The sequence below is a fragment of the Asterias amurensis genome, chromosome 6 (genome assembly GCF_032118995.1).
Source record: "Asterias amurensis chromosome 6, ASM3211899v1".
In the NCBI taxonomy this organism is placed as follows: domain Eukaryota; kingdom Metazoa; phylum Echinodermata; class Asteroidea; order Forcipulatida; family Asteriidae; genus Asterias; species Asterias amurensis.
The window spans coordinates 3,349,824-3,363,144 of NC_092653.1; the positions used below are offsets into that span (position 1 = coordinate 3,349,824).

The 13,321-nt window shown below is 38.1% G+C and overlaps 3 protein-coding genes across 9 annotated transcripts in view; 2 read left to right on the forward strand and 1 right to left on the reverse strand.

Moving 5' to 3' along the window:
• Positions 1–2,019: 2,019 nt before the first annotated feature.
• LOC139939167 (uncharacterized) lies at positions 2,020–5,262 on the forward strand. The gene is made up of 2 exons (XM_071934936.1): positions 2,020–2,183; positions 3,366–5,262. The coding sequence occupies exons 1-2, from the start codon at positions 2,125–2,127 to the stop codon at positions 3,877–3,879; spliced, it is 573 nt and encodes a 190-aa protein (XP_071791037.1). The 5' UTR covers positions 2,020–2,124; the 3' UTR covers positions 3,880–5,262.
• LOC139939166 (synaptosomal-associated protein 29-like) lies at positions 4,241–10,949 on the reverse strand. Its single transcript, XM_071934935.1, has 3 exons — positions 10,644–10,949; positions 9,324–9,726; positions 4,241–8,730 (listed from the first exon to the last, which is right to left on the reverse strand). Exons 1-3 carry the CDS (start codon positions 10,911–10,913, stop codon positions 8,564–8,566), a joined length of 840 nt encoding a protein of 279 aa, XP_071791036.1. The 5' UTR covers positions 10,914–10,949; the 3' UTR covers positions 4,241–8,563.
• Positions 10,950–11,267: 318 nt separating this feature from the next.
• The window catches only part of LOC139939168 (BCAS3 microtubule associated cell migration factor-like), a 68,093-nt gene continuing 66,039 nt past the window's right edge, over positions 11,268–13,321 (forward strand). For all 7 annotated transcript variants that reach the window (XM_071934939.1, XM_071934938.1, XM_071934940.1 and 4 more), the window contains exon 1: positions 11,268–11,652. In XM_071934939.1, the coding sequence (XP_071791040.1) occupies positions 11,570–11,652 (83 nt within the window). In that variant the 5' untranslated portion in view covers positions 11,268–11,569. The remainder of the gene's footprint in view (positions 11,653–13,321) is intronic.

Sequence of the window (13,321 nt, forward strand, 5' to 3'; positions counted from 1 at the left end):
AAGAAGCAAAATTCGTGTTTGTACTACTCTCTCTGTAGATAATAAACCTGACGTTTTCCTACACAAAATATTTTCCGACAATTTTTAGTCCATCCCCCATCCCAAAGTGTTTTGTTAAAATTGAAAATGGGTGTAGTACGGGACGAGGGCGCTGTTCTGTGATGAACACCGGGTATTAATTTGTCACGCCCTGTTGGATGCCTTTTGAATCAAGTGCGCTTGTCATTCGTCGTAAGGTACCAAGAAACCACAGAGGTATAGTTCTACATCCGAGTTATTCCTCCTTGATCCGAGGGAATCCTAACCAGGAATAATGACCACTTGTTTATTTAAAAATCCGTATCTCGGTCCGTATCTCGGACCAGGCCTGATGAAAAAATGACTCAATTTCACCTGAGGGACACGTGCCTTTTGGATCGGGCGCCTTTGGATCGTTGCACAGATTTTGTGAGCGAGTTGGAGGGGGGGGCAGAGCCTCGCTTGTGTTGTCGGCATTATTGACAGCAACCTTTTCGTAGTAAAGTCTAACCTTACGGATTCGAAAGCATCAGTAGCTGTTAATCCCCGAAAAAAACTGTGAGGTCACAGAGCCGCCGTTATTGGGTTCTTTGTTGGCGTTTGGTCTTGCTTTGAAACCTGTGTTCTCCCCCTCACAACTTTGTCTTGCAAAGGGGTTCAACATGGTATAGATCCCAGTTCGGTCCCCCGGAGATTCGTTCGGTCTCCCCCGGCCGGAGGAGGGCGCTCAGAAGAAGTTTATAGTGATAGGTCAATGGGGATCGAATCTCCGGCGCCAGGTAGAACAGCCACTTCGTCCAAGTCCGAACCAACCCCTTGAACACAGCTACTAGGTTGCACCTCCGACCAACGCGCCTTTTGTGCAAATTTTTGGAGTGACAAAAAAATGGCAGGGGCAGACTGCACGTATGGACGGTGGTATAGACTTGACACAATCCCGTTCCATTGTTTTGTGATGCTCTGCATTCCCCAACCTGTTCCGCACGCGGGCGGGACCACAATAGCTACATTTTGACGGCGGGTATGCTTTAAAGACAGTGGACACTATTGGTAATTGTCAAAGACCAGTCTTCTCACTTGGTGTATCTCAACATAATTTGTATGCATAAAACAACAAACCTGTGAAAATTTGAGCTCAATCGGTCATCGAAGTTGCGAGATAATAATGAAAGAAAAAAACACCCTTGTCACACGAAGTTGTGTGCTTTCAGATGCTTGATTTCGAGACCTCAAATTCTAAACTTGAGGTCTCGAAATCAAATTCGTGAAAAAATACTTCTTTCTCGAAAACTACATTACTTCAGAGGGAGCCATTTCTCCCAATGTTTTGTACTATCAACCTCTCCCCATTACTCAATACCAAGTAAGGTTTTATGCTAATAATTACTTTTGAGTAATTACCAATAGTGTCCACTGCCTTTAAAGGAACACATTGCCTTGGATCGGTCGAGTTGGTCTTTGAAAAGCGTTTGTAACCGTTTTTTATAAAATGCATATGGGTAGAAAGATGTTGTAAAAGTAGAATACAATGATCCACACAAACATGCCTCAAAATTGCGTGGTTTTCCTTTTACCTCGTCGACTAACACGTCGGCCATTTATGGGGGTCAAAATTTTGACTCCCATAAATGGCCGACCGTGTTAGTTCGCACAGTAGAAGGAAAACCACGCAATTTCGAGGCAAACTTGTGTGGCTCATTGTATTCTACTTTTAAAACATCTTTCCAACCATATGCATTATATAAAAAACGGTTACAAACGCTTTTGTTTTGACCAACTCGTCCGATCCAAGGCAACGTGTTCCTTTAAGGACCTCCCGCACGAGAACGGGACTTGATTCAAGGCTAGGATGGTGGGTGCGTGGAAGTGCGTTGCGCGTTGTGCAAGATGTCTATTTTTGGAACAGTAACAATGAATGTTATTGTTCGCCGTAACAATGGTTTCCTTTGTTTGCTGGTTCTCGGTTGTTGCTAGAGCTACAGTGCGCTATGCGATCTGACGCAAAACTGTACAAAGTGCGAAATAAAAAGTGCGAAATCACATTCTCACCGTACAGCAATCATGGATGAAATTTAGTGTGCAGACAACAATACTCAACCATCAACTATGGCAACCACGAGGAAAATTGGGACCCATCTTAATTTTGTTCATAATGATGAAATATGGTAAGTAATCTTGAGGCACAGTAAGGGCCTAATTTCATAAAGCTGCTAAGCACAAAAATTTGCTTAGAATGAAAATTTGGTCGGAACGGTTGTAGTCATGGATCTAGAGGATTCAGATGAAGACAATTTATTTTCCCTTCCCATTGGACACTTTCGGAACAGAATTTTTTGTCACAGATTTACAAATAACTTACAGGGTTTACAGAAGGTAATGGTGAAAGACTTCTCTTGAAATATTATTCCATGAAATGCTTTACTTTTTGAGAAAACAATACAAATTCTCGATATCGAGATTTTCGGATTTATTTTAAACACGTCATGACACGGCGAAACGTGCGGAAACAAGGGTGGGTTTTCCCGTTATTTTCTCCCGACTCCGATGACTGATTGAGCCTAAATGTTCACAGGTTTGTTATTTTATACATAAGTTGTGATACACGAGGTGTGGGCCTTCGGAAAATACTGTTTACCGAAAGTGTCCAATGGCTTTAATGTATCCATCTACAGTGGCATAATGCATTTAATTGAAAAGCCAATTTTTAAAAGTTTCTTGACGCACCGATGTGCTATTATTTCTTTGGTGGAGGACCCTTTCCAGAAAAAAGTCAGTAATTTATTGCTTAATCTGTGCTTAAAGGCAGTGGATACTATTGGTAATCACTCAAAATATTTATTAGCATAAAACCTTTCTTGGTGACAAGTAATGGGGAGAGGTTGATGGTATAAAACATTGTGAGAAACGGCTCCCTCTGAAGTGCCATAGTTTTCGAGAAAGAAGAAATTTTCCACGAATTTGATTTCGAGGCCTCAGGTTTAGAACTTGAGGTCTCGAAATCAACCATCTAAACGCACACAACTTCGTGTGACAAGGGTGTTTTTTTCTTTCATTATTATCTCCCAAGTTCGATGACCGATTGAGCTTAAATTTTCACAGGTTTGTTATTTTATGCATATGTTGAGATACACCAACTGTGAAGGCTAGTCTTTGACAATTACCAATAGTGTCCACTGCCTTTAATTACCAATAACGAAAAGGGTATCGGAACACCCATTTTCCTGAAACTAGGATCGGAAATAATTACACACTCCACGATTAAACAGAACACAGGCATCATTTGCTTTATTTTCCCCGAATTTATTATTGTTATCGCTAAAACTCCATCAACAATCTCACTTCAAAAGGAAAGATCACGTTCGTCACGAGCTTCAGTCGCTCCGTAAATGGCCGGAGCAATGGGGTCTCATGACCCGTGAATACACCCGTCTGAACCGTCGAATGATCGGCGAGCGTCTCACACCAGAAGCCGGTGACTCCCTCTATCCTACCCGGTGTCCATCCGTCGGTAGCGACCGATCCACAGAATCCTCTTCGCAAAGATCAACACCGGGTTTTTCATCAACTCGCCTACCGTCGATTTTGGGCAGTAGCCCCATGTCCTGCTCGCCTGTGCACCCGTACCACGACTCACACCACCGGGCTAGACTCCCTACTATCAGCAATGGGTCTCCCGAAGGTGTACCTGAAAGGGTGCCACGCCCCTTCCCGGCGTTTCCCAAGACAACATCAGCTGAAATAGGGTGGCAATCTGCTATACCTGAGAATAAATTAGAAGTTTATGGGAGGTACGCCCCGAACGCAAGAGGGCAGCACGGGATACTTAAGTTGCTGGACTGGCCTCGGCAAAGTATTATGTAATCAATTTCAACATTCTGTATACTTTCACCCTCGGAAGAATGAACAACTTTGGGTGCGTTCGATTAGCTTTCCCGGGTCGACCCCAGTGTGTGGCATTTTCTTTTTCCAGGACGAACGTGTGCAGATAATTACCCACGTTCGTCCTGGAAAAAAAAAATGCCACACACCGGGGTCGACCCAGGGAAGCTAAACGAACGCACCCTTTGTGTTTGATGGTTTTGGAAAAAATACATGTAGCTTTTACGGTTCGCTATATGGGATGGTGCATTTATATTTCTAGATGAGTAAAACAACAATGGTCAGTATTTCCCAATGTATTAATTTCAGAAATGATCAATGAAAATTTTACCAATGCAGAATATAATGTTTGCATATTTTTTAATAGTTGCTTTCTTTTACACATTCTGTTCGGAATATTTATTTTCTACATAACCAAAAACAGTTTGTCATGCTGACCAAGCTTGATGCTGACAGCCTTTTTAGTTTGACATTATTCACCATCAATTAATTAGGAAAAGGCTTTTAATATTTTATTAGAATTTTTGTTTGCATTGATTATTTGATTGATTTATGTAGTGTTGTGTGATATGCAACTCCTTACTCTCCAATCAATTAACTCACCAAAAAGCTGTGCTACAGGTACATTGTGTGCAGCCTTTATTACTACAATTTAATAAAACAAATAATTTGTATGCAAAGTGCTTTAGTTTCTGTGTAGAGTTTTAAAGTTTTATGATGATTTCATGAAGTTTATTTTATACTATAAAATGATGTAATGCAATTTAAAGGCAGTGGACACTATTGGTAGTTACTCAAAATAATTATTGGCATAAAACCTTTCTTGTGACAAGTAATAGGGAGAGGTTGACGGTATAAAACATTGTGAGAAACGGCACCCTCTGAAATGCCATAGTTTCCGAGAAAGAAGTAATTTTCCACGAATTTGATTTCGAGACCTCAGATTTAGAACTTGAGGTCTCGAAATCAACTATCTAAACGCACACACCTTCGTGTGACAAGGGTGTTTTTTTTCTTTCATTCATATCTCGCAAGTTTGATGACCGATTGAGCTCAAATTTTCACAGGTTTGTTATTTTATGTATATGTTGAGATACACCAACTCTGAAGGCTAGTCTTTGACAATTACCAATAGTGTCCACTGCCTTTAAGATATAAAATAATAAACCAGAGGGGAAAATAATGCGTTGAACAAACAAGTTGACTCGATTTTGAACGATAATCTTATCCTGGAGCACCACTAAGCAACTCTATGAAATTGAGCCCCTGCTGCACAAAGTATTATCCACAATTTAATGAGTTAGTCTGAGGTTAATATTAGTACAATCCGACCTTTTAAAGCCATTGGACACTTTCGGAACAGAATTTTTTTTTTTAAGTTCACAGATTTACAAATAATTTAAAGGGTTTACAGAAGGCGATCGTGAAAGACTTCTCTTGAAATATTATACCATGAAATGTTTTCCTTTTTGAGAAAACATTAAAACAACATAAATTCTCGATATCGAGATTTACGGATTTATTTTAAACACATGTCATGACATGGCGAAACTTGCGGAAACAAGGATGGGTTTTCCCGTTATTTTCTCCCGACTCCGATGACTGATTGAGCCTAAATTTCCACAGGTTTCATATTTTATATATAAGTTGTGATACACGAAGTTCGGGCCTTGGACAGTACTGTTTACCGAAAGTGTCCAATGGCTTCAATCATTCGTAGATTTAGTAATTAATTATCAGTTATTACATTATTTATATACAATTTTAATTTTAATACTGCTAAGACTTAAAAATTCTGAGCCCATTTAACCACAACTCTTTTTAAAATTCAACATATTGTACATAATCAGTCTTTGGACATAAAGGGAATTTACAACCCTTCTGATTTACATTCAACACTCTTTTAGGAAGCTCATTTTCATGTAGAACCATCTTTAGTTGGCACTTTGTTTTCATCAGAAATTGTTGGATTAAGTTATTTACCCCTGATATGACAAAATCTGGAAAAATCTTAAATTTATAAAGAGTTGTGCTTTCCCTTTGAAAATGTGGGGGGGGGGAATAATATAAAGCTGGCAGTTTAGGGAGCATTTCAAGAATGTATTCCGGCATGTTTACAACAACATGGTCGATCCGTTGGACTGCATGAATGTACCTTGGGAACAGTTAAATTGATACTGCGCATTATTCACTTGAATAAGGTTGTTCCTGAAGTTCGGCACAATGTCGTAGTCTAGAAGACTGGGTCACTGGATGGAATTCGGATGTATGCCAACAGGAATGTTTTTTCGCTCCTAGATATGTACCCACTCTTAAGATGCTCCCTTAGTCTAGTTCAAACCACAGATCAAGTTCTTGCCCGATTTCGTAAAAGCAGAAAACTCATAAAAGCTGTTAAGCAGAAAACATTGCTTGGCAAAAAAAAGAGTAGGCCACCAGTAAACTTAATGGAATTTTGACTTGTAACTTGTTTTTGCTTGCTAAGCAATATTTTGTCTGTGCTTAGTATGTTTTTGTGCATACAATCTTTATGAAATAAGGCCCTGGTGATTCCTCTGTGGTTTACAGATTCTAAGTATTTTTGTTGGATCCTTAATCCATTTGTATGAGCAAATTTCAAAGCACTGACCCCCGATCAAGAATTAAACAAAAAGAAAACAAGATTTACAATCTAGTTGAAATTAATCACCATAAGCCATTTAAAATGAATCACCTTAAAGAAACTTGTGTTTGGTACTGGTTTCCTCAAAGTATATCGATAAATTTCAGTTAAAGCCATTATACACTTTCGGAACAGAAAAATAATAATAGTTCACAGATTTACAAATAACTTACAGGGTTTACAGAAGGTAATGGTGAAAGACTTCTCTTGAAATATTATTCCATGAAATGCTTTACTTTTCGAGAAAACATTAAAACAATTATCAATTCTCGTTGTCGAGAATTACAGATTTATTTTAAACACATGTCATGACACGGCGAAACATGCGGAAACAAGGGTGGGTTTTCCCAGTTATTTTCCCGTGACTCCGATGACCGACTGAGCCAAATTTTTCACAGGTTTGTTATTTTATATATAAGTTGTGATACACGAAGTGTGGGCCTTTGGACAATTCTGTTTACAGAAAGGATCCAATGGCTTTAAAAAAGCAAACCTTTGCAGTGAGCACCAGAGGTGTCAACTTAAAGCTGATTTATAGGCAAAATTTTCAAAAAGATACAACAAAAATCAACACTTAAATATTTTGTCCACTTATTGAGAAAACAGCAACGAACTTTCATGGTATTTTTTGCAGAATGCTTACTGCCGTTACCATTTAGGTAGGCTTTCAAATCTTTTAAGTCATTCCCAAAGTAAGACTGACCCTGAAGTCAAAATTATAATAACCTCAAGACCCAATGCAGCAGCAAAATGTTCAAAGTTTAAAGTTCAAGTTTGCTCACATTTTATGAATGAATCTTTGGGTTTTCTTACGCCGATAGCCTGATACCACTTTAAAAAAAATACTGTCCCATGAAACAGTATACAGATTTTATGTAAACATACAGGGCAATTTAGTTTGCGACATTTTGGTAATTTTAAGCAAGCACACGTTATTGCTGGATTTACTGCTACAATACATTTTGTCATCTGTCATCCCAAAAAATTAAAGCTTTCAATATACTCTCCTGTCAATTTGGCCCAATTTGATTGTTTTATGAAATCAGGGGTGCACAAAAAGCTTTTAAATGGAAAGGTACAGTTATGAACACGATTCTGCATCTTCCTATTTACCCTAGGGAACACTTCCTGAGTTCAAGAAATTCATACTACAATTTACATAGTAAATTCAACCCTTGGAAACAGCACAAAAAAATGTATGGCTGCACATTTCATTATATTAAATATGAAAATATTTTGTTCAAACAGGATTTCTACACGAAGCCTAAAAACACAAAACTTACAAGTGGTGAATATCAAGGCGTGCGTACAATTCAGAGGACAAACAACTTACACAATAGCTCCACACAAAAAGCTACAACCTAGGGCAAGTTTGAGTGTGCATATTTAGTTGACTATTGACCAACACGTACATGCGCAGTGACGCACTTACTCAAACGACTCGTTGGGAGATCTTGTCATCCAATCTGTACCACTGTATTAAACACTTCCATTGCTTTCCGCGTTTTCGCTATATAGTGTATAACTGGTTCCCCTCTGCGCTTTACACATGGTAGCATTGAACATGATATCTGGACGACGGGAGAAACCATGGTCATGGTTCCAAATGGTCGAACACAACAGTCAACCAATGTTTGACCAGCCTTGGTTCCAGTCAAAATGGTCAACCTTTAGTTTTACCATGGTGCAAACTCTAACTTGCTCATAGATGTGAAATCGTGTCGCTAGCCGTCTCAGTTTTTTGTTTGGCTCTCAGATATAGACCTTATGCACATGACGTCATTTTAGTAGGGCACCCTCACCTAGAGGTCAAAAGGAGGTTGTTGATTGGCCAATCCTGTGCGCCGCGCGTATAAATCTTTGCTTTTTGATTGTTTTGTCACTGTTTTACCTCTAAGATGACAGCCGGATGACATCAATGCATAAGGTCTATTGGAAAACAAGGGGAGGCAGTTCCATCATAACTATTGGCTAGTCAATGACTAAAAAACAAGACTTGTGGTTTCATCTGTACAAGATCTTGTTGACGTCTTTATTGACGCCTGCAATGCGGGTGTCCACATTTCCTGTTTTGTGAGTGATGCGGTCAATGTCATCGTTCTGTCTAACAATCTCATCTCCAAGACCAAGACCAAGGTTTTTGAGTCGACCAATTCCTGCGGCCAGTTCATCTGTTTCGGTAGAAGATAAAAAAGGAAATCAATTGAACTTGTTTCAAAATAGAGAAACACTTTTCATTGAAAACTAATTAAATAATTATATCTGAGTATCGGTCAAACACTAACATGATGAATTATTTATTCTTCAATCACTTTGAGTTGGTATTATAACAAGAACAATTGACTAGAGCTGGATGTGAACCAATGACCTCCTGCTTTACTCCACCAACTGAGCTATCTAGCCCTACATGTATGTTGGTGGTCTCTCCACATTGTCAATGCATTTGTTTGGGTCGATCAGAAGATCCTCTTTAGGGGATGGAACTTTTTCTAAACTCAACTTAAACAGGTTTTTACAAACTTGCTTTTGCACATATTCATATTGACTTTCAAGATTACAAGTTCCTGAAAGGAAAGAACCAAGCTTGAACATTATTATCATCATTTAGGAGGTGTTCATCCAGTGTATGATGCAGCCCTCCTTATGTAAATGCCATTCGTTTATATTCTTGCAATTCTGGTCTGTGTTGATCCTACCAGATGTCATCTCTTCATCGTCTTTTCTGTCTACCTCTTTGAATAAAAAAGCTTGAACAACAACTCACCTAAATTATCATCCAGCTGTGAATCAAACGCTTGCGTCCTCGACTTTTGACTATAATCCCTTGAGGAAGATGAGGGTGTCTCTTCAAAGCCAGAGGTATCGTATTTACTGTAATAGTTTGTGACTTTGGGATTCTTCAGTCGCATTGCAGGGTGCTCTTGCTCGTCCATTTTGCTAGAACTCGAATCCGATCGGTCATTGACCATTTTCTGAAGTTTACTTGGAGCTCTCTGCTGTTCGGCAGCTTCCTCTTTAGCGGCTTTCTTCCCCTGGAAATAGTTTACAACGCCTCCGAAGACGCTGCGGAGAGATGTCACATGCCTTTTGGAGGCGTCTAGGTCCTTATTGATTGTGTCTAATTTCTTGTCGATATTCTGAAGTTGTTCTCCTTGTCGTAACAATTCCTGGCCGAATGAAACAGATTATAAGCTTTTAAAATATTATTGGATCTTTATATCAGGAAAGGCGATAAATCTGTCGCAGTTTGTCTATCGACTGTAACTTTTTTTAAATACCTGAAACCACCCATGTAGCCACTCCATTGAACCATAGAGAAATAGTGGAGTATGGGATACAGTGGAGTATGGGTTCCAGTCTCTTGCCAGGAAAATTATTTCTGACAATAGTTTGACTTGAATGACAGTATTTTCTTTGCATAGAATCATTTTGAGTTTGATGTTAAAACAAGATACAAAATTGGACGGAAAAAGTTACCTGCCTTTTTTGTCCACTTTACAAATAAAAATTAGAGAGCGACTTAAAAATTAATAATTCTTAGTCAACTCGTTTTATTTTCAGTAGGCTATATTTTAATATATGTCAATTCCGAAAAGTTTCCGTATGGCACCACCACTTTTTCATTCGATATGAAATAATATAGTATAGTATCTTATTTACATCAATGAGATATCCCTTTTTTGTAAAAATTAGTGAAAAAGTGATGGCGCCATACGGAAAGTTATTCGTCAATTCTTCACATGGTGTATTGTGTGGTTGCAGAACTTAATTTTAAAAATTAAGTTGTTTACAAACATGGCAGGGGTGTGGCAGGGCATGCTCATTTTGGTTCTGGTTATTTTGGTTTTGTGTTATAATAATTGAATGTGTTATATTATAATATAACTTTGGTTTTGAAATTTATTGTATTTTTTTATATTATATTCAGCTCAGCAATTTAAATAAATGGCAAAATTGAAAACAATCATTCTATTAAAAAATAATGTCAAAAACAAAAATTCTCAGTGCAACAATTGGTATCACACGACTCCACTAATGACTCATGATTATGACAGAACCCAATAGTTCATAGTTAAATACTCACGTGAGCTGTTTCATTTCCTACATCTTCCGACTCGTACACCAAACCCAATGAACGTTGTGTGCTCTGCAACATATTTTGTTGTCTTTCTTCAATTTGACTTTGTATGGACATTGCACCGGCATTTGGGTCCCCGTATTGGTCATTTTCCTCCTCTTCATAACCAAAATCGCCATACTTATTACCTCCGGATCGAGATGATCCAGACGGCACAAAAACGAAGTCTTTATCATCATCATCGAAAGGGTTTTTCGGACGTTTTCCGTAAGACATCTTGTTCCGTGGGTGTTTTTGTCAATAAATGACGTCACTCTTACTCTGGTAGTGTTCGCTGGTCAATAACAATAGCTTATGCAACAAAAGAATGTCGGGAACCAGTTGTGTCCACAACCCACATCCTTTTTGAGGTCAAACATGGCTCTTTCAGTCAATCTATTTTAATTTGTAAAGTTTACTCGAAACAATAAAATTTTAGTTTATATTAAGTTCTTAAAACGGTTGCTACCTTTTAAATTATATTTTTAAATGTATGTTTTTAGTGCTTTAGTATAAAATGAGACTGTAGGCAATTTTTAAGATATAAAATTTGGAGCCAAAAGGAAAATAATAACAAACGTCATTTTGCTATCTTGCTGACCGCAGTGGGTAGCGAATAACGTCTGCATTTTTAAAGGTGGTATGATATTTTTTAACGAGAAAGGCCTGCTGAAAACAAGCATAATGCTATGAAAAGGGGGTTCTCATACTGGAGGGACTGCAGGAAGTGAGATTCCAGCTCTTTCTATTCATGCAATTCGTGATTGAACGGGGCGGAGAATCTCTCTCGTTGTGATTACGTAGGTTCATGACGATCAGCTGTTGTGACCTTCGTTCGACTTTCGAGTTTGGGCAAGGCTTGCTTCACGGCTTGTGACCCGGCCGGGGTAGGGATGGCTTACCAGCAGTCCCCAAGCAAACGGCCCGCTTCCTCGTCTCGGGCTGGCGGGGTTTCGGTGAGGGCTCAGCCCGTTAGGTGAGATTCAGATGAACCAGTGAATGGATATTGATAAGTCTGATAACTAGCTGATTGAACTGTTGACAAGTGTGTTGTGACTTTTGTGTTGTGGACAGTGATAATTAATTTAGCAAAATTATAAAATATGATTACGTACTCTCTACTACAAACAATTGAAACATCAAATGTGACAACATGTTTAAAAATTAAATGAAACTTTGGGGAAATTTCCGTATCATGCCACCACTTTTTATTTTTTAAATTCGTATCAAATAAATGTGTGTCTAATTTATTGAAAGTGAAATGAGACATTCCTTTTGACAAAAAGGAGTGAAAAAGTAGTGGCAGGATATGGAAAATTTTCCGAAGCTACTTGCCTTGGCTCGTTTGTTTGGAATCTAAGTTAAAAACCCATTTGTTTACTTCACCCATTTAATTCATTCTTGCTCTGTTGATGTATTTGTTTTTTCATTTTTTCTCTGCATTTTTTTTTATTCCTTGTATTGTAATGCGCAGTATATAGAGTATATTTATAGGTCAACTGCGCAATATAAATGTCTGTATTATTACTAGTTTACTTTCACTGTAAGTAAGTAAGTTAGTTTACTCCCTGTGGTTTTAAATAATTAAACAACTAAAGTTAAGCACTTCGTCATTGTGAAAGAATTAAAACTTAACTTCCTTTTTAATTGTTTTTTGTATTAAAAACAAACTTATTTTTCTTGTACAAGTAGGAACCCTGTAAATAGTGCTGATTCATTGTCAGACTCCCATTGCTTCTTGGCCTTATGGCCTTGTATAGAAATAGTCATTATCAGGAAGTGTGATGATTTTTAGAAAAGAAACTCACACTTTTTGGATGAAGTCCCCCCCCCCCCCCAGTTGTCACTTACCATTGCCTTACTGTCGAGATCCTTAATTTGTGCAATCTCGTTTTGGTGTTATTTTATGAAGAGTCTCCATGTGGACAATCATTTGATTGACCTATGGACAACAATGTGTAAAAACCTTGTTGTCAATAGGTCCGAGGCTAGTGTAGTGGTTTTAAAATTTGGGCCAGTAAACTCATCATTGAACAAGCCCTCTTGTCATGTGCTTTTGTTAAAATGTTTACTAACTGTCTGGTGTATTGATTTGAAGAAAACTTCTTTTTAAATCTTCTCTCACTGCTTGTTAAAGCCATTGGACACTTTCGGTACAGAAAAAAAAATTAAAAGTTCACAAATTTACAAACAACTTACAGGGTTTACAGAAGGTAATGGTGAAAGACTTCTCTTGAAATATTACTCCATGAAATGCTTTCCTTTTTGAGAAAACATTAAAACAGTATCAATTCTTGATAACGAGAATTACGGATTTATTTTAAACACATGTCATGACACGGCGAAACTTGCGGAAACAAGGGTGGGTTTTCTCGTTAGTTTCTCCCGACTCCAAACACCGTTGAGCCTAAATTTTCACAGGTTTGTTATTTTATATATATAGAAGTTGTGATACACGAAGTGTGGGCCTTGGACAATACTGTTTACCGAAAGTGTCCAATGGCTTTAAAAAACCGTTCAAAAGTAAAAAAAATTCAATTCCGGTCTTGTAAGAGTTCTGGTTCAGTGAGTATATTGAGCTACCAAGTAAGCTTTGTGGTCTTGTGGATTTCCCAAAAATTTGAGCCCAGCAAAATTTGTCAAAA

Excerpts from the sequence above, each read along its gene's own strand:
- LOC139939167 (XM_071934936.1), top strand. The coding sequence starts at position 2,125 with ATGGCAACCACGAGGAAAATTGGGACCCATCTTAATTTTGTTCATAAT. Across the intron at positions 2,184-3,365 it reads GTTCATAATGATGAAATATG|GAAAGATCACGTTCGTCACG; the intron begins GTAAGTAATCTT and ends TCACTTCAAAAG.
- LOC139939166 (XM_071934935.1), bottom strand. The coding sequence starts at position 10,913 with ATGTCTTACGGAAAACGTCCGAAAAACCCTTTCGATGATGATGATAAA. Across the intron at positions 9,727-10,643 it reads TAGGAAATGAAACAGCTCAC|GAATTGTTACGACAAGGAGA; the intron begins GTGAGTATTTAA and ends TCATTCGGCCAG. Across the intron at positions 8,731-9,323 it reads ACAGCTGGATGATAATTTAG|ATGAACTGGCCGCAGGAATT; the intron begins GTGAGTTGTTGT and ends CTACCGAAACAG.